We start from the raw sequence: 21764 nt of genomic DNA, 5'->3' as shown, positions 1-21764 counted from the left end.
TTCAACGTTTTAAAGTCTCCGACGCTGAACTTTTTAAGTTTGAAATTTTCCGCTCTAAAATTTCCGTACTTTCGATATCTTCGATATCTTGAATTAAAAATTGGCGAAATTCTATTTTAACGAGGTTTCGATTTCTTTTCTTCTCTTTCAACGTGAAATGTTATTGCCCAAGACGAGTGACCCTTGAGCGTGACATGAAAATGGCGGGCCATCGCGCGATGTTTCGAAAATCGTGCGATACAATTTATTTCGTGTCGTCTTCGCTTTACGTGACAGAATTCAAGATCGATCTGGTCTTTCACAATTCAACGTGATCGTACATCCCTGGGACAAGGGGCTCTCGTTGTGTCTCGGTTGAAACGCGCAAGAAACGCTATTCAACCAGAGTTACGATCGTTAGTTTACAGTAAACTCGAATTACAGCATCGATCGTGAACTCGAGACCATCCTCTGGTATCGTGGCATCGAAACCCCAAACCTTTCTCCGAGCGATTCGACGCTCAGTGTACAAAGTGTTTCGAACTAAATGTCATTCTTCATTCAAAAAATATATATTTTTTTTTTTTTACTCAATTCGTTGAAAAACTTTTATAAATAAAATATAAGAATTTGACGATTCCATCTCTTTATTCTAGTTTACTCATCTATTTTGAAACACTCTGCGTAAAGCGTTCCATAGAATTGCTGAACAATAAATTGAAAACGATGGTCCCGAATGAACGCGATCGATGTTGTTTTAATCGATGAAGTACCGTTCGTTTCACTTGCCGATCGATACCCATAATCAGCTTTCTTCCCGTTATCGCTTCGACACAAACATCGCAATCGACTCATCTTCGCGGAGGATTTCCGTTCCGCGCGAGCAAATCGAGAGAAAGAAGAGGAAAAAATGACAAAGAGAAACCGATACTGCGGGTCCTAGTTTTCGCGCAAGATAATAATCTAATTAATACTAACATGGGCTTGGTGGAAGAGATATAGTACGATTATAAACTAAATCTTTAACCTTAATTCGTTGATATCTACTTTGATTAATCGAAAAGAAGATCGTAACCAAGAGTAGATATCAAATTGTAAAAGTCATTCTTAAAGCGATACATCAACCATGTTTCTAAAATCTGCTTTTCACATTTTATACCATACATCATTTTTTCTATATTATGGAGCGTTAAAAAAAGGAAAGAAACGATCGAAACATCGAGAACAAAAGTGGACTGAATAGGTTTATCGGCTCTATATACATCTCCAATAAGCTGTATTAATTATGCAAAAGTGGAAAAATTAATTTTCAGATAGGATTAGTTGCGCCGAGTATTCGATGCTCGCATCTATTTTAAACGACGAATTATTCAATTTGTGGCGTTTGAAATCAATTCGCTTTTACTCTTCGTACTTCAATTTTGAATGGACGCTCAAAATTTCGGCTTTCTCGTATCTATCTTTATCTAATCGAAATTAACGTTTCGAATCTTGAAACCTATAAATATTAATATATAATCAACTATATCGTCTCGCTATAATCTCTTTCACCTACAACGCGATATATTTATGTAAATTCAATCGATCGATACAAAGAGCGCTCGATAGAGAATCGTTCGATAGAGAACGATAAATGGCTAGAATACGGTACGATTAAAAATACAACGAAGCTTCGTCGATTTTCATCGTTGAAATGAATAAATTTAAACTCGTTTCGTATCCAGATTACGTTGTCGTGTTGCGAATTTCGAAATATATTACAGATTTCCTATTTATAGTTCTCGTTTTCGATCGTTTGTTTCTTTGATTCTTCTCTTTCAAATTCGAAATATACGACATAGCCAACGTTCCCTTTAATGCGACAATCTCGTCTCTTCGATTCTCGAGTTTTTCGAGTAAGTCGAATGCTATTTGACTTTTCAAATTACTCGAAACATTCGCCTAATCAAACATTCGCTTGGCGTTCGCTAATTTAAGAAATCGACTAATTCGTTCTAATGTATTTCTGCGAATATTCGGATATTAAAAAATAGCCAAAATCTCTATCTCTTTAAGGTTCGGAATTTTCAAATTCGGAAGGTATTCGAATTCTTTCGTTTCAATTTAATATCCAAATATTTCCACATACTTGAATTATATAATTTAATGGTACGCGATACATTGCACAAATTGTTAAAAATTGGAATTTCTCTAGTTGATAAAATTCGATGTATCGAATGATACGATTATTAGAAATAAAATATTTCGCGTTACACGACGAAACAGGTTTCCCTCGGTTCGAATTTCAAGTGCAACTGTAATTAGTTGCCAGTCTTTCGATCGCGTTCGTTTGACGATATTCGATTTCGTAAAGAGCGTATCACACACGTGACAGCATAGTTGATCGAGAAGCAAATAATTCGTGGCTATCTCGAAGGACGTTGAGCAAAGAAGTCATGTTTCCAATCTACGATTCCGCCAATCGAGTTTACATTTCGTCCAGTGGCACAAATTGAAAAATCATTAACGCTATTCTTATCCTTATCCTATAGATTATTCTAATCGTCGCCGTACGTTCTGTCCGATTTACACAGCCTTTTCTTCCTCGAACGTGTCTCGGTGAATCACGACGCTTCGTTGTCATAACCACCGATTCTTTTCTTATCTAAGCGCATCGAGTTTCTGTCCAATTGCGAAGAATCGATAACAATAAGAAAATACGCGATACCTCTATAAGAGACAAACAAGTGATTTTTAAATTATTAACGAAATAATTTGTTTAAAGTATTTATAGAAACACGAAACTGGAATATCGTACGGTGCTCGTTAATATTTCAAGGCATCGTCGTACTTTGGTTTCAACAAATATTTCAAGCAAACCATCGTAACGCAACAAATATTTGATCCGAATGGAAAGTTTTATAGGAAAAAATTTGTATAGTTAAACACCGGAGTCGATAAAAATTCTTTGTTAATCGAAGCAAACGCGTTCCTGGCGACCGTTCGAGTAGCAAACTTTTCGCACATTGGACCGTTTTAAAGGAAATCGATAGAAGGAGAAACGAGACGAACGGAGGAAACGATTCTAAACGGTTTCAAGCTTCGTCGTCGATAGCGCACGAAATAGAAACTCGGAAAGTCTGATTCTCGCTAGCTCGGTCCAAAGAAACCAAGGGTTTCCAACGTCCTGGTGACTCTTTCGATTAATTGGTCCTTGTATCGCCATATCGTAGTGTCTAACACGCTGTTCTCGCGATATTGGACGCAAGTCTTCTTCAACGATTTCACGCAATCGGCTCTGTAATGCTGAAGTTGAGCATCCTCGGTCTCTATGGGGTAACTGGTGCAACCGGCGCCCAAACAGGCCAAAGGGAAGTGATTGTGCAAGGTCACCACCCTCTCCGGATTGTGGAAGCACTTGATGTACTGATTAGGTTTCGTGAAGTTTTGCGAACGATAGACGTGTTGCAACATATGCATGTACCTGCGAACATATGAGAAATTTTGAACGAAGGATTAACGGAGACGTTGCATCGCTCTGTTCTCCAATCTTTGTATATTTCAATTTCCAAATACTCGAATGTCCATATTTTCAGACTTTTCGATATTCCGATTCATACGTTTTCAAATTTTCGAATTTTCAAACGTTTGAATCTTTTAATTCTCGAACTTTGGAAAATACTAGATTTTCAAATTTCTCGTCTCTTAAAACTTCAAATTCCTAAACTCTTCGATCTTTGACTTTCTAACTTGTTAAATTTCGCAGATTTGCAGGTCATTGAACCCGAAAACTTTCCAATTTTTCATTATCGATTTCTAATGTTTCTAATGTTTGAAACCAAAGATCTACGGATCAAGTAGAAGGAAATTCGTGAAATGTATATTAGATCATTTACGGTTTCGTTACGTTTCGCTTGGCTTTGCTTCTTTTCGGTTGTTCAAAATTGGCTGACAGCGTTTGAGCGGTTGCTACATCGTAGTCGATACTATAGTTATTTTGTTAAACAGGGGTCCCGATACTTAGTTGGTTAGTTACGTTAAAATTTGCCAATACCTTTAATGACACAGAAGAAATTGTAAAAGTATCTTGGGTGCAATTTATTCGGCTTTCGAAACTAAACGATCGTTTACCCAACACGAAGAATACCGTTATTATCGATACGTTACCATCTAGTATTACGTTCAACCTAAATTTCACAATTTTACATAATTTCCAGTAAGGCTAAGATCTCGGATGAAATTACAATGATCGATATAATGATCGAAAAATTTATTTCCTTTGTATTCTGATCAAAATATTCTCTATGATAGTTATCTTCTTCTCGATGAAGATCGAATCTGATCCATCGACTTTCTTCTTGATTAACGAATCGTCGCTCTTTCTTTTATTCGACAGATTACTCGAGTCAAACTATCGCAAAACATCGATAGGAAAAAAAAAGTTCTATTTCGTTGAATGTAATGAAACAAATAGGAAAATAAGTTATATAATATAATATATAATATATAATAAAATAAGTGTGATACTCACTTTGGCATTTCCTTAAAGTACCCGTGCGAGTGCAGCAAATCGTCGAGGAAATACACGTTCCTCACGTTATACGAAGCCCTAGTCTCGTTTCTAATCTTTAACGCTTTCTGCAGCACCCTCTTCATCAAATCCTGCCACGTAGCGTCTTTCACTGGCATGATCACTTCGTCCACGTCCAATAAAGCGATATATTCGTACTCGTACATATGCTTGTACAAACAGTCGTTATAAGGAATCAGTTCGTTCTGTCTCTTATGATTGGTCTTCTTTGTCAGATACATGTGTTGAAAAGCAGGAACGTTAGGTTGCCCACCAGGTAACGTCAGCGGGGTCACATGGACCATTCCTAATTTCTGATAATGATCTAGAATCTTTGTCACGTTAGGATGAACCTGGAGCTGATAGAAGAAGATCTTGTCTGCGCCTAACAGGCTGATCAACTCGATCCATTCGACCAGTCTGACAGACAAATCCTCGTGAAGGAAATCTAGACCTTTCACGCAGACGGCAAAATCTTTTTTACGTTCTGGCTTATTGTATATGACTCTAAGATTATTGCTGGGAGTGTCGCAGCTCTTTTCTACCATAGAAACTGAAGCCGGAGGTCCCTTCGACCAATGAGACTGGGGAATCTTGCAGGCAATTACGTACGGCTGATAGATTCCCTGTTTGTAGTTACCCCATTTAGGGTACCAGATATATTTATATTCCATGGTCTCGACAATGACAGGATCTCTTTCCCCATCGTACCAAAATTGACAGTGAGTCTTTACAGTAGGCTCGATTCTATCGATCATCCCAACGATCCTAACGGCTGGCCCTATTCTCGACAGCTTTCTACGGTCGTAATAAGCACCAAACAATTGAAACGTGCCGTTACCGGTTCGCATCGTTTGCCAGTAAACGTTATTGAACTCTATATCGTAGATAGACGGATATTTCAGATTGGAACAGCTGTAATTGCCTTTAGTCTTGCTCTGACCAGCAGGATATTTGCTGTTCTTGTTCCAGTAAGCTAAAGGCAGACTAGGTATCCTCTGTTCTATTTCCTCGATCAACTCTTCCTCTGTTTTCGCTGGTCTTTTATCCAACAGTGGCTCCAACTCCGAAGGATTTTTCGTTGGATTGTTGGATATGGTGGTCAAAGTGGTTAAGAGGCTGGAACCACCGGAATTCGAAAAACTGGAGTCTGCCGAGGATCTCTGCAAGAGATATCTGGAGAGACCGAGACTGGAAGAGCCACGGTTCTTCATTATCTCGCGTCGACGATAGATGTCGTCGAGGAGAAGGTCGTTAGCGGACTCTTCGGCCGTTGGTGTCTCTCTGAGGCTGTTCTCCACATGACGGAATTGCACCGCCGCGATCATCACCAGGCCCCAGACGAACACGAACAACAGAGCGCGTCTGACGCACCTGGACCCTACGCCGCCACAGTTCTGCCACTTCATGCTGATCGACTAGCTGCGTATCGATTGGGACACGCTGGCTCTGTGGCCCCGGCTCCACTCACGCGGACGTCCAATCGTGTTGCGTCTGAAATCAAATTGAATAATGGTTACTAAGAGAAAGTATTTTCTTTCCTGTAATTATAATAATTATTATAATAGTACAATAACATAAAACAGAACTCTCTCTATCTATCTATCTATTTATTTCAATGAAATTTTTATAGTTTCTACTTTATTAATTTGAACCTGAATTTCTACTATGCATTTTCTACTTTCTTCGTATAGAAGAAAGATCATAGACAGCGCAGAGAATCGGTGAATTCTTATTATACGAACTAATATAAGCTATTCGTCTCTCGACAAATTCATATAAGCGGAACTCTACCGAGCAAATTTACTTCTGTATACTTGTTTCATATTTTATTAGGACGATTATTAAGCTCCTTTTAAACTCATTGTTTCTAATATGCTAAAAAGACTGTCTCGGCGGTAATATCACTTGCTACGTATAATAAACGAGATAAATTAGTATTGGAGTATTTGAACATGTATTAATTTCCAATGATCTTGGACTTTTTCACGTCTTTGTAGGAATTGTTAGATCGTTCGGCCCCAATGTCTAAGTCATATTTATTGAAAAAGAAAGGAACGTACAGACTCGATATTCAAAAGCGCAAAGCTTTCTTACCACGAATATTAGCTCTAGCGACGATGATTCCGTCGGTTTGTTCAAACTATTTTGCAAACTACTATCTTCGCAAAGTGAAACTTAAATATACAGGATGCTCCAAAGGATACAAAGATTGAGAGTACAGAAAGCATAATAGCATCTCCTGGGACGAACCGCGTCGGTTCGCCTATCGTTTGGGAGGAAGTCGATAATAACCGGAAGCGTTTTCCCGACAGTTGACGCAACCGGCGAAACTGGAGGATCGTAATCAAACTCTTCCTCCTTATAAATCGAGTTACAAGAAAGAAACAAAAAGAGATTATCCTACAGTTGTTTTTACTCGTCGATAATCCGAGACTATGATCTTCGACGTAATTGCTCTTCCATCGAGGAAAATCTTTTCCTGTATACCATTAAGCTTGGGTTATTACTTGCGATCGCTCATCCAGAACAATATTACCATGAACTAAATGACTTCGAGGTTAGAGTTAGAGGTCTTCGTTGAACTCCACGTTATTACGATCCTGCTCTTGTGAAATTATCCTTGAAACAAAATCTTGCATTCTAAATTCTACGGGCATTGCTAAATTACTAAACTTAAAATATATTTCCATTCGAAATTTCTGACCATTTTGTTTTCGAATTGAAACCATGAATTCTAAGACATCGCTAATCTACCAATGATACTTTGAAAAAATCGCTTCTTTCGATTTACATATCTTCTTTAATTCGTTGTTAATATATCGCGGATCTTCACGCGCTTAGATGCATACGCGTGGAAAATTAAAAGGTACAAGACCCTATACAACGCGCATGCGAGAATACATAAAATATCTAAAGGACAATATTTGCTAATTAAAACAAATATCTGCCTGAGACTTGCTTTTTTAACTGCGTTTATAGGACTACGAATTTGCGTGAAACCGTAAACTCGGGCTCTTTCGCAATTGTCAACTTCGATTGTTCATTTTCAATTCGTTCATTTAAAATATAAAAGATGTTACTTGTTATATTTTCTGCCTGTGATCGTGAAACAGTGTACACATAGAACTCCAAGCGATTACGATCCTGGTTTTCGAAATTATCCTTGACCTTTTTGGCGCTTGGGATGGTAATAATTTCCAATTTTATCGTTTTTCAATTTCAGTGGTGTACATGGAAGGCGAAAAACAAGCTTGGTAGACAAACGGTATGGTGGAAGGCTTATCTGGAACGAGTCGACCGTGTCAAGGTATCAAGAACGATACTGGACTTATTGCGGTAGCTTTCACGCCTGGCCGAGGAGACAGCTTTTATTCGTCTGTTTATTTATAAACCGGGTGTAAGTGGCGGAGCGTGATACGAATTACGAAAGGTGGTGAATAATCCGCGAGGAATGGAGGGGATGGCTTTCGACTTCTGTATTTTTGTACATATATTTCTAATTTTATTTTCACTCTGAGCTTATTCCTCGATATATTACTTGCAAGATATTACACCTTGAGTTGTAAGTTTTATTTTATCATAGCAACGTCCGTCATAGCAAAAGTAAGACATTTGAATGTAAAATTTTATAAAATTAAGACAGAAAATGATTATAGAATTAAGAATTTAGTACTTAGAATTTAGGCAAATCGAGAATCGTAAAACTAAGAATTGATAATGCGTCTTTTATATAAATATATTGGCGTAATGGACGTTTGGTGCGATGAGCGTTAAATTCCAGAAAATTAGAGACGATCAAGATAATTGCTAAAGATTTAAAAAGACATCGAGATTCGAGATCCAGGCAGATACGTAGGAAATTGAAGACGTTGGACTTGTCTCTGTACAATCGTACGTTTAATGTGTATCGAATAAAATAAAAGACCATGACTAATAACCAATGGTTCGCGGCTCGAACGTACACATGGTAAATTATTAACGTTAATAGCTAATAAGTTGCGTAGAACAGTAGCAACGGAAAATCTTGCGATATTCTCGCAAAGAAAGAAACGATTACATGACCGATTTTACGACCTTGCTAAGTCACGTGGCGACCTTGCCAGTAGGAATGAAGCAAAGCTAAGATATACGCATTACGCATAATAGCCTGTAGGATCTAATGAAATGTTAAGTTGATTCACCGACTAACAGCATCGACGAACACGTTGAATATCTGATCGATTGTGAAATACGGCATTCCATCCTTTTCAATTAATGTCTAATCGAAGTTAAAGTTGTTATACCTATTCTAGATGATTTTCAAAGTTTATCGGAAGTTTACAGGACATTTAATAATCGCAGGATTCTAACAGAGATTATAATCTTAGAGGGCCGGGTACTTAAATTTATATTTCAGATTTTTATCAATTCTTATTACGCAAAACTTTACTATACACAGACGCGTAAACTCCGACGTTTATTCAGTTTTACGAACCAATTATATTACGAAAGCTACTATAAAAATTTACTGTAATTTCAAAATCACATATATTCGATATTTTATAAGAACCAGAAACACAAGTTTAAGATATATTCTACACACACTATCTGAGATTCCCAGCTTCTACCGTTTCAGATATTTCTATGAATCTCCTTTAGCCAGAAGCTCGAATATTTAAATGTAAACCGATTGTTAAACGTAAATTTTAATTTGGTCGATTTTACGATTTCGACGTGTCGTAAAAGCTGCGCTATCGACGATAACACAACCGGTAGCAGATAAAAGTCGATTATGATCGGTTAAGAGACCCTCTCTGCTAGTCGAATCCTTGTTATCCAACCACGCCAGAGAAACAGTGAGACGCGCAGGCTCGGAATACGTGGAACCGGTTATGCTGATGGCAAAGTGTTTTTCACCTTTTGCACCTCCCTCTACCTGGCCATCGCCCAGCCGCTCGCGAACACGCCGATGCTCTTTCGTCTAGCTAGCACGACGCTGTCCAACTTAAGTTCCAGAGCTTTTAGTTGGCGAACCTATCTCGCTTTTGTCCGACGACGTGTTAACAGGCACGTCGTCGAAATGAAACCTTCGATTCGGAGACTCGGGAAGTACAAATGCAGTTTTCTCAAGAAACGAAATGAATAAAAGAAAGGACGTATCACGCGTGTACTTGCACAGACTCACGAAGGTATTCGAGTACGCGTTACACTTTGCAATCTCATTAACGATATTACCAGACTCCATTATCGTGATTATATCGATAGAGTTCAAAAGGAATTTGAAAACGTATGCAGGAATTATTTGATATTTAGCACGAGTATAATATTTCACGGAGATTACAAAAGTATTTAAACAGTCGATTATTCGCTACTTTTGTAAGCCTGAATATTTAATGGGACCATCTTTAACACCTTTTACATGCTCAAAGTGGATATTCGTGTCGTATGCTAGTTATGTACTACATATATACTTCGCAACAAGTATCTTTTGACTTGTTTATAGATTTTGACGATCGTGATAGTCGAGTCTTGTCACGATGTTAATGAAATTTCAAAATATTTCACGTAACATTCACCAATGTAAATATACAAGTTTTCTATTCAAATACCTCCGTGGGCATCTTACCGACCCAACAACAGCTAATTGTCATATATTTCTTCGTCTTGCGTATTTCTGGTTTCTTGCAGAGAAAGGAAGCGAAAGAGAAAGAGAGATTACGAGGCTCTCGGATTTGATGAGGAAAGTTTGGAGGAATAATTGAGTTTTTAACCTTCTATAACGAGTTAAATACTACATATTCAAATGAGAAGCCAAATTGATCGATTCCATTAAGATAAATTGATTCTTAGGAAGTTAAACGTTAATCGTAAACCCTCTCCTATTCGAATGAAGAAGTTTGTATATTTTATAGAATTAAATTTCATTTTATCTATTTATTAGTATGTCACTATATTTCATTCCTATATCATAAGACTGGTCCCCGATGATTTATTGTAATTATTTTCAATTTATTTCTTAATCTACTATATTATCCGTTATATGCCACAACTCGTTGATAGTCTGTCATAATTTATTGTGGCTTGAGATTCGTTTAATATATTATAATTTATCGTAAGTGATCTAGTAAATATCGTTTTTCTTTGATAAATAAGATACATTCGAGTTATCAAAGATTTAACGATTAATAGGTAAGTTCCTTTTTAGAGTAACTTTCTGAGGGGTTACTTACGAGGAGGGTTGGTGTGTAGGGAGATTAAAAGTTGAGGGAAGCTTCAGAGTGGATGAAGTTTAGTGCTTTGGGAGGATCATTGTAGAAATTTTAAGACTCTCCGAGGAAAATATTTTATTTAATATTTCTATTTAACGAGTATGGAAGTTTTTATACGTTTTACGCGTCTTGGGAGGATTATAGGTATTAAGGTCTAATTTTAATCTTAACAAATATTTTCACTCGCAAGATACGTTTAATCTCTTCAAAAGAAACTTTGGAGTAAGAATAGAAATCTTTCTTTTCGAAAGATCTCCAATATTAAGCTTAACTGTAATCCTTCCATTACAAGAGCATATTTCTGAAAAATGTTGAGTAAAAGTAAAATATTCAGACGGAAGAAGGATTCTAAGTTCTTCGGAAATTCAGGTTCAAAGTAAAAATCTTTCCTTAAACAGGGACATCTAAATATTCGTTATTCGTTCTATCACGAATCTAAGAGAAAACCAAAGATACCAAAACGTTGCTAACGAAACGGAAACCAAAGTACTACGAAAGTACCAATGTCCTTCTTGGGCCACTGGATTCAGAAAAGTCAGTCGTCTAGGCGTTTCGATGAATGGGATATCGCGTGCAAGGGAAAGTGTCACGCAGATCTCTCAATAAGCGAACTGTCCTTGCAATTTGAAAAAAAAAAGTTATCTCGAATTCCATCACGAACTAGCTTCGCGACACGACAGAATTCTAACTAAATTCGATTTAAAGACAAGAAAAAATATGTTTGTTTTAAGCGGGAAGAATGATAATCCAATAATATCAGTGATCGGATGGGATTTCAAATAACAGAGAGAAATTTTGAGGCACGCGCTTACGCTGGGCGTATTCTAGAATCGCAGTGATTCGAACAAATAATTTCGAAACTTATCGCGAAACTTATCACGAAAGATGATTAGGCCTTCTAGCGGTCCCTAAAATAAAAGTGTACGGTAAGCAGATGTATCTATTTTTATTTGCTTGAATCTCTTATGTTTGTTGAAATTGTCACGAGGAAATTAAATTCGTCGATTATCTGGAAAATTGAAACACGGAAGATTCGATAATACTGATCGTTTATTGTTGCGTTGTAGAGTAATTTTTCTGACGAGTGGAGTCAATTTTTCTGACGAGTGGATCAAAATAGCTTCTATTGGTTGCGTTATTTTTAAGTTAAGTGACGTACGGAAGGATGGAATTTTATTTTTGAAGAACGTAGGATTTCAACTTGAAAATCACTCGATAAGAATATCGATTGATTTTGATCTACACGATTAAAATACAACGTGAATATAAGAAATAATATCGAAACAATTTCATTAACTCGTTTAATTTATATAGAAATTACTGTTAGTAATAAGTAGTAGTGGTAAGTAGTATCGCTATTAGTATTAATAACTTGTAAACTCTTCTATCCGAATTATTAAAACGTCTATTAATTTTATCTAACATTTCGTCTAGCTCAAAAACTACTGAAAAATCAAAGAACTACAAGAATATTCCTGGCTGGAAAGCGTCGCTTTGTTGCGTGTAGCCAGCACACGAGTTGAGTAAGTTTGCCAGGTCGAAACGCTGCAGTCCGCTGTACCCTGAGAGAAACTGGACCCAGAAGCCGTAAATTCGTCAAGGTTAGGGACTGGGCGTGTCGTGACACAGCTTGGCGATAAGTCAATCTTTATTGGGAACGAAAGATCAGGACCCTATACCATTGTGCAATATCTGGAAGCATGGAACTTTCTCGATAACGAATCGAGAGTAACGAATCTAGACTTTGGGTGCTGGGCTTAAATTCCCAACATTAGAATGACCACGATAACGATTTTGAACCCCAATATCTGACGTGTATTGAGATAGAGATATTCCAAAAATTCAATGTAAACGCGCGATATCGTATTATAATTTTTACAGAGATACATGTGTTAAGTTACGATATACGTATAAGTATATATCTGTGTATCTGAAACTATATTTTAATTTTATATATTTAAATGTTATAAAATAAATTTTAATTTTAGTTCATGACAATAGCAATTTAACGAGCGCGGTAGAGAAAGATAGATCAAAATTGCGAATCTTAACCTAATGAATTTTTTACGTAGATTACGTGGATTAGGGAAAACGTTCACATTCGAAAATTTCATTATATTTCATGGAAGAATCACACTGTTTAGTACACGAGACACAGCGTTTTGCTATTTCATCGAGGATGTCAAGCGTTTTGGATCTTTTTAGTGGTTTTTAAAAATTGTAATGCTTTAAAATAAAATAACTGTGAAATTAGATAATTATAACATAAGAAAACAATCGCGAGATTACAAAGATTTCAATAACGAAAGCAATTGCAATCGTCGACCATTCCCAGTACTCCACGTAATCGTATCTCGTAATTACATCTCATTCTTCGACGTATTAAAGTCTCCTTATACTTCGTTCAAGTATCGTATCGTTCTATGCAAGAAAAATATACTTTACCGCTGCAACGTAGAATATACCTCAAGAACGAAAAAATTGCAGATTCGTCAACTCCGCTGTACGATCTTTCAAACATCCCAACATTCGACAATTCCTCTAAATTCTGCAAAACGCGATAACCACGATTCCTATAATTACAATGTAAAGAATCTAATAAAAGTGGAAAAGATTTCAAGCAAACCCATTACGACCATCGACCTCTACGTTTCTCTGCGCAAACTACCATTCGCATTCGAAAGTTTCATTATACTCGAGCAAAGAAGCATGCCGTTCGACAGAGCGTTCGAAGACAAAGCGTTTTGCTATACGACATCCAGCTCAACCATATGGAAAGTCGACTGGAGAGAGCGACTGATGCTGTTGCTGTACGTGTCTGCTCCAATTGCGATTTCTCGCTTACGCGTGCTAATTAACCCTAATTGTAGCAGCCTGGGGAGAGAAGCGGGAGAACCAGAGACGATTTCACTCGTCGAGGATCCTTCTCGTCGATCTTCGCGATTCGAGAGTAAGATACCATTGCGATGTATCGTCCACGATCGTAAACAGACACACATACGTGTATACATACACGTGTCACGCATGCCTGGATTCTTTCAACACCGAAAGTTCCGTGTTTCGGTGCTCGTGTATTACTCCTGGCAAACCGCTGGTTACGTGGAACGACAATTACGGTTATGTCAAACTTGGTTGGTTTGGCTTGTTTGCTATGATGCTTCTAACCACTCAACGTCGTAGCGTGTTAAGTAACGAGAGTGCAGAAATAAAAGGCGATTATTAGACTGCGAATTTTTATGCATTTTTATATTTTTAGAAACACAACTAGACGGATGGAATTTAAATAGAATTTCGTTTCATCTATCGTTTGTATCGTATTCGCTTGTCGTATCGAGACTTATGCCTATTACAATATTTTTCTATATGTACGCGCTCCATACATTTTCTCTCTATCTTTATTACTATTCCGTTCTATGTCTGTACCTTAAAACTAAATCTTAATCCGCTTAATTTGTCCAAACTGTTCATATCTTAATTTAATTTTATTTATATTCGTCCGTATCTTAATTTCTTCGTTCCTTAAAGCCATATCTTATTTCGCTATCTGTCTTTGTATATCTATATCTTAATTTACTGCGCGTATTATTATATGTCTTCTATGCGTTAGTCTTTGGATTTCACTTACCAAATATCTATTCTGCGTGTGTTTGCATCGCGTACGTTTATGCCGAATTTACAGATACAAAAATGCTTGCGATTCAGAAAAATATGACTCCTTATATCAAAATTTGCTATTTAGTGGTTACGAGATGACGATTTACTTTTGGAAAATATGCGTACAAGTATTAATAGGCATCTATTTGTATCGCCTTTTATTCATTTTGTAACATGAAACGATTTTATGTAACGATATTATCTATCTATTATAAAAAAAACAGCTTCTTTCATTTATGCCACAAGATAACAAATTGATAGTTTATGCGTTCTAATTAATGTACTCTAACGAGTCATTTAAAACCAATTATCTATTTCAAAATATTATTTCATAATATTCCCCTCGGCATCTTTAGCTTTTAGCGGTTCTTTCGAAGAAAATACACGTTCTCTCTGAGAGCTAAATTCTGAATAGTTTTTCTTTTACTTAGCACAATTATTAATTGCATAGTATAAAATTAAGTTCTATAGGCTCTAAAGTCCCAGAGACCCATTATTTATTCCTCAATAATCCGCATAACAAACGACATCGACTGTGTTTGAACCTTATTCGTGCATCGACGATGAATGAGGTCGATCATTGATCGATGGAAGATCATTAAATATGAAAGAAGGAACGTATCGGATGATACTCGTTTCTGTGTCATGGAATTGGTATTTTAATGATAATTGAATCATTCCTAAAACAAAGTATCTGCTATGGAAATAGCTATCGCCCAATGTCCTTCGATCGCTCGTAGTAATTTTTTTTATCTTTAAAGTTGTTAATCTCCAGTCCGACTCTGTTAATGAGACGCACTACCATTATCTCTATTTAAAATCATCTTCGTACTCGGTGAAAGGCTCACCGCACTAAGATAGCATCGAGCAAGTCATCGTTTGCAAAATCGGAACATAACTTCAATCATGCGAACCATAATCGTTAAACAAAATTCTCTAAGAAACCAACCACTCGAAAAGAGCGATCCAAATTATCATTAATCGACCAAAAAATGATGAAATCCCACTTGATATATTGGAAATAAATCATGCGTAATTAAGTACTCTGCAATTAACGAAGATAAAATTATTACTGTTGCATAGATTCCATCTCGTGTTGGCGGCAAAGGACGCGTGTACCTTGTACCTTTAACAAAGAGGTTGAAAAAAAATTCCTACGAGTAATCTTTGAGATCTTTCCAAGAAAAATCTCCAACTCAGGTGGAACAGCACACGGAAAAGCTTTGCTGTCTCATACATACTCGAAGTAAACGAGGAATTTCTTAACAAGGATCTAGTCACCAAGAACCTCGATCGTAGACATCAAATTGCATTAGCAACATGCATACCTAATCTGAAGATCTAACCCACCACCAGTCTGCGACATCTGCAATCGTTAAATTATCGTCAAACACATCCCTTTAAATCGTGCTAAATAAAATTATTCTCGCGACAAGTACCTTTTGAAAAGGAACTTGAAGCGAAAATCTCTGTGATAAAAATCAAGATTCAAGCGTTCTCTCCCCTCTGGAAGATATATCGTTATTTAACAAAATCTCTCTCTCTCTCTCTCTCTCTCTCTCTGCATTTATCGCATTATCGTCGCTAATAACCAGAAAGGTTGATGCGACGTTGAAATTTATACAAAGAGAAAAGATTATAATTTTTGTAAAGTCGATTTCGACCTCGATACATCATAATTAATCAAAGTTTTTATAGAATGAATCTCGATCGCAGCAAATAAATTACAACTATCGACGCGATTTCCTACATTGAAACGCTTGTAGTAGATAAAGTAGAGGTTGAAAGAAGCAAGCGGTCGAGAGTAAAAGGATCGCACCCACGCAGCGATTCATAGCAATATTTATAGGGCGATGGAGTTAAGCGACCGGGTTAAGCGCGATGAGACGTTTTAGTTAAACGAGCTGCCTGCAGCGAATCGACCGACTTTGTCTGCGATTATATTGCCATCTCGGTACCTGCAAGATACCTCGTTAGCTAAGCAAGATTAAATTGAAGAGAAAAAATTATAATTACGCTTTGTAAGCGCATCAATGCGTAAAGCTTGTTAAACAATGAAAAATTGTTCTCTCACTGTAACGTTTTTTCTAACTCGATAAAATAACTTTTATTACCAGACTGCGAATATTTATGCATTCTTGAAAAATCTACAGACTGTATACGATTTCGAGATTAATTTCGCACAAATTATAGCTTGTTGATCGATCGATGGCCGTTCAGATTGTATTTTTGGAGAGGCGTTAGATTAATTTGTTAGATAATTTCTACGTATTACTCGAAAGATTAGATTACACATTAGATCGTAGATATTAGATAGATAGTAGCATTTCTAGAAAATTCAGCAACGTAAAAATGTACAAAATACAAGTGGTACGCAAAATTAAACGTTCATTCTAACAAGGTGAAGTAAATTGTTACTTAGTTCTCATTTATTTGTCATATTGATAAAAAGATGAATTGCGCAAACATTCTTACAATCGCTTATTATCGCCCTTAAATGTACTTTCTCATTTGTATCTATGCATTATAGTTTTAGTAATTAGGAAGTAGACTTATGGGAGATCGAAGAGTTAAAAATGCTGTGAGAACGATTTCTTAAATCTTCTGCAAAGAGTTTCAAAATATTTGAACGCTATTCAAATTTTCCCCGCAAATTTTCTAATATTTACGGGCCGGAGTGTACGTGTTAGAAGCTTCGCTTTTGCTCGGCAAAGGGATAGAATATAAAGCTCGTTTGGTATTCGTCTCGTTGCGTCGACTCAATCATTGATGACAGTCAGACCACGTATCGTTAATAATCGAGCGTTTGTGGACGCACGGCTAACTCGCGCGAAACGCTCGGAACGGACCATCAGCTTGCACGATACGCTCGCGTAACACGCGTGTATCGCGCAATTAGGACAGTCACACGCGAATACTTAAACGACACACGGCCGAGTCGAAAACCAGGCCGTTGTTCCCTTCCACACACAGGAAGCAAAACGCGTCGCGTTAAATCGACGTCCGCCAACGCGTCATCGTCTGCTCTTGGGGGATAATCGAACGTTCCAGAGACTTTGGACGAATCTCCTCGTTTTCTTGCTTTAACGTCGTCGTATCGTTTACGACGATTTGTTCGAGAAGCTTTCAATTTAGGAGATCATAGAGGACTATGTTATTTCACATCGATCTGATCGTATTAGCTGCTCGTTATTTCGCTTCGACGTCACTGTATCGTCTATGGCAATTTGTTCAAAAGTTTTCAATTTATTCGATTATAGTGGACAACGTCGTTTCGCTTCAACGCGATCGTATTATTTACAACGGAGAAACTGAAAAACGTAACAGTATTCTTCTTAAATACGATTTTATCGCTTCCTTGTTATTTTACTTCGATTATGTGATTATCCATGACGATTAGTTCAAACACTTTCAATCGATGAAATTACAATGGACAACTTATCTTATTTGTCTCGTAACTCTCGCAAAATTATTAGTTTTTACAAAGTTTTTTTAGATTCTTATCAATGATAAAAAAGAAAAAGGATTAACAACGATCTATTCGCGTTTCGTCGATGGTAGACAACGTTGTGAAACGGTAGTCAGAAAGATTGCGCGGTGTCTTGCTTACACATTATATTATAATACCATTCAGATGATATCTGTCTTACGTCATCACTTTAAAATGCTGTTTTTATAATATCTATCAAGTATCTCGCGGTATACGGATAAGGATCCTCGTGTTGGTTAAAGTCTTCGTCAATTATTCTAGGTTTCTCGATTTTTAAGCTTTTAACGACGTAAATTGACAGACCAAATATAGCAGATACTATAAATTTCACGTGCTAAATATCACCATACGTGCGGCAATTATTAATATTCGTGACGATCGCAGAGAAAAATAACACGATGAATACGTCTTTATACGTTTTTTCGTTTTAACGTCAATTTTTGATTGTTGCGACTAAAAAGAAATATTTTAACATGAAACAGAGGGAAGGTCGCTGAGGCTCAGAAAAATAGCCAAAGTTTTGTGAAAGCCAAAGATAAAACTGTTAGGGAAGAAGAATATTTCAATAGCTTTCGATATTTTGATATCGAAACAAGCAATATTTTTGAAATTATGAAAAGGATGAGAAAGGCTTATATAACTGCGCAATATAGTTACAAGCACGGATAGTTACAAGTTTATATAACTCCAAAAAAGAAAAAGAAAAATGGACAAGTTTGATAACCGGGGGCTAATAAAACCTGGCATAAGAAAATACTAAAAAAAGAAAAAAGCAGAAAATGTAACTTGTCGTGTTTTTCCCTATAGATTCCACTTACTTGTTACTAAATTTCGTTTCTTTATTTCCTACAAAAAGTCGAAAACACGCGTGTTCTGTATCCAACGCGAAAGATTTTGGAAATCTCGAGAATACAGGGATAATTATCTTGAAAATCGTCGGTTCTCGAATCTTTGTCGTTTAATCACGCTGTCATTAATCGAAATCATACTCCGTGGATTAAACTTCGTTCGCTTTGATTACAAATCGTTTAACTCGTTGGAACGAGAGGAAAGAACGAAGGGTGAAGAAATAATAGAAAGACCTCGGCCAGTTGTTCCAGTTCGTTTTCTTTTCTACCCGTTTCGAAATTTCTCAGGATATCTGATTGTAATGCTTAGCCTTTTGGAATGACGCACGGTGAACATGCTCAGTTGATTTTCAGATTATGTTAATTACGGTTAACGTACGATCGAGTAAGGTTGAAAGCTACTATTTGCCCGAGGTAAATGGAAGAAGAGAGACTGTTGATTCGTTGCAGTTTTGCATATTAGGTTCGCAAATATCTGTTTGTCCGTGTTTGGAGAACGAAACTGCAGTTTGCCTTCGTTTATAGCATTTTAAAAAACAGTATGATAATCGAAGTGTGATTAACTAAAGCGTGAATGATCGTTTAGTGGAAACCAATTATACATTGTTCGATTAGAAGAATAAAATGCAAGTTGTCCGTCTAACTTTGCCATTAGAAAAGTGATACTACGATTTCTTCTTTTTATTTGAGATATTTTACGAAAGGGTATAACGTTTAATTTAAAATTTACGCATTAAACAGATACGTACAGGCTATATCCGAATAACATGTACGAAGGGATCGTGACTGGTTCCTTGTGAAAAAATAAGAGGAAAATGTAGAATAAAATTTTCGTTTAAGGCTTCGTTTTCAAAGAAATAGAATCTGAACGTGCTCGGTTAAACAATTCGTTTAGTACGCTCGTATGATAGATTTTGAAATTTATTTTTCTCGGAAACAGAGCGTCTTGCGGAATAATTTTATTCCACATTTGCGATTTATTTCCACGCGTAGAATAACGTCGTGTCGATTATTTGTTGCCGTTCGAAGTTAGCCGTGTTCGAGTATTGCTGATAAATTTTCAAACTCGATTCCCTCGAAAACGAAACGTCGTAGGAAAAAAACGTTATTCTATATCTTTTCATAAAGAATCGCTTCGTTCGCCCGCACGTACGCGTTATTCAGCCACACTCTTCATAGAAATGAACATAAATGGAACAAAAATAAAATAAAAGATATAACATAAAACGAATAAGACGAATAAAACAGAAATGCGTAACGTAAAATCCAACTTTGAAAGCGTTTCTTCCTTTCTAACCACATTGCAACCTCAAAGAGATAAGAAAAATATCCAAGCTTCCTCTTTGACACGTTGTACTCGTCGTTTACTTTGCTTTTTCCTCGACTTCCTCTCGCGGGGGAACTGAAAAACACAGCCGCCGGATGTTCTAACGAAGAAATAACAGCATGAACGATCATGGCCACGAAATTAATCGACGAGAAATGCTACTTCGAGATTACACGGATCCACGGTAAATCATCTCTCCTTAATCGTTTCCTTTCTTCTTATCTACTTCTTCCTTTCTTATCTAAGAATAGGCAAACAAAAAATGGACCAAGATTCTTTCATACGATACTTTGTTTCTGACAAAATGAAATATGAAAATGTAACGAGTACGCGTGTACCAGTGCAACTCTTAAGTAAACGTATTGAAATTTTCTTAAAACGAACCTTTAAACGGGACAGTTTTGTTCCACATCTTTTATTTATTTTCGCGTGTACAATAACTTTCTGCCGATTGTTTGCTCGTATCCAGCCGATACTTTCGATCTGTTTTATCAACGATAGAATCATCATGATCGATTACTGATTATTATCATGCTTATATAATAAATTTCATAATAGATATGATGGTGTAGCTGCTACTAAAATGTAGTCTATAGGCACTTTGTGGCCTGACTCGTTAACAAATAATGAACGAATATTATAAATATACATAGAGAAGCAAGAAAATGTTGAAACCTGTGTTAAAGACGTGGATGGAATAACAAGACGAAAAAGATTTCAAATCGGAGCACAACAGGAAACGTAATAAGCCTGATTATGGTCGAGTATGGTTCTACTATCAAGATTAAAGCAAATTAATTAAAGATCAGGGGGCGTGATGAGAAGCATGAAATTGTTGAATGATATTAAATCACTTTACATACATATACATCTATGTAGCTACTACGTAATATTATGTACCTAAGGTGCAGAAATATTTTTAGTTTCGTTTTTACGAGGTTTTTAAACGTCGGTTCCAGGGATTTTCATCGGGAATTATTAAAACTTACAATGCTTGAATCGAATAAAAACTTACGTAAATACACGTGTACCGATGGATAGAAGAACATGGAAAGATAAGCAGTACAAAATACGTGATTTTAAAAATTTCGATTGCGATAGGTAACGGTGATAGATAAGTATGGTAAGATCTCCAATTATTTTCGTTAACGCGATAAGAAATTCTATCACAAAAATCTCTAACAACCGTATAACCAAGCAAATATTAAAAATCTTTCCTCTATTTGTTCACTATTCGTAGGAATTGATCTGACTCTCAGAGGACTAGGTAATTAGTTGGTAGATTTTATTTCTAAAGAACAGAGTTGCCTGATTTTTCTCGAAACTATCTTACGACCAAATACGCTTGTCTGGTTTAATAGGGCCGTCCTTTCGAAAAAAGCAAACATCGATAACGATCGTTGTCAAATTTTCGATCGTAAGAACGAAATCGGACGAGGAATTGAAAAAGAATGGGAACGAATTTTCCGATTGCGAGTCAAGTTTTAGATCGATAAGGGGTTTCAGCGATTTCGTAAAAAGTCGTCGGTCCGGTCGTTCAAGCGTATATAGACGATCCAGAAGCGGATCTATACAGAATCTATAGAGGCTCGATCGAGGTCACGATCACTTTAACGGTAGTTTTCTGGGGGACAATTGCTTTTAACCGTGAAACCGTCCGTATCGA

At 36.7% G+C, this 21764-nt stretch overlaps 1 protein-coding gene across 4 annotated transcripts in view; it reads right to left on the bottom strand.

The window, feature by feature from the left end:
- Positions 1-544: 544 nt before the first annotated feature.
- LOC126874110 (uncharacterized) overlaps positions 545-21764 on the bottom strand; it is a 68832-nt gene continuing 47612 nt past the window's right edge. For all 4 annotated transcript variants that reach the window (XM_050635767.1, XM_050635766.1, XM_050635768.1 and 1 more), the window contains 2 exons: positions 4490-6022; positions 545-3442 (listed from right to left, as the gene is read on the bottom strand). In XM_050635767.1, coding sequence (XP_050491724.1) covers positions 3109-3442; positions 4490-5937 — 1782 coding nt within the window. In that variant the 5' untranslated portion in view covers positions 5938-6022 and the 3' untranslated portion in view covers positions 545-3108. The remainder of the gene's footprint in view (positions 3443-4489; positions 6023-21764) is intronic.

The sequence above is a fragment of the Bombus huntii genome, chromosome 15, assembly GCF_024542735.1.
Source record: "Bombus huntii isolate Logan2020A chromosome 15, iyBomHunt1.1, whole genome shotgun sequence".
NCBI lineage: Eukaryota > Metazoa > Arthropoda > Insecta > Hymenoptera > Apidae > Bombus > Bombus huntii.
The sequence above is the reverse complement of the archived record's forward strand: the minus strand, read 5'-3'. Positions and strand labels throughout refer to the sequence as shown.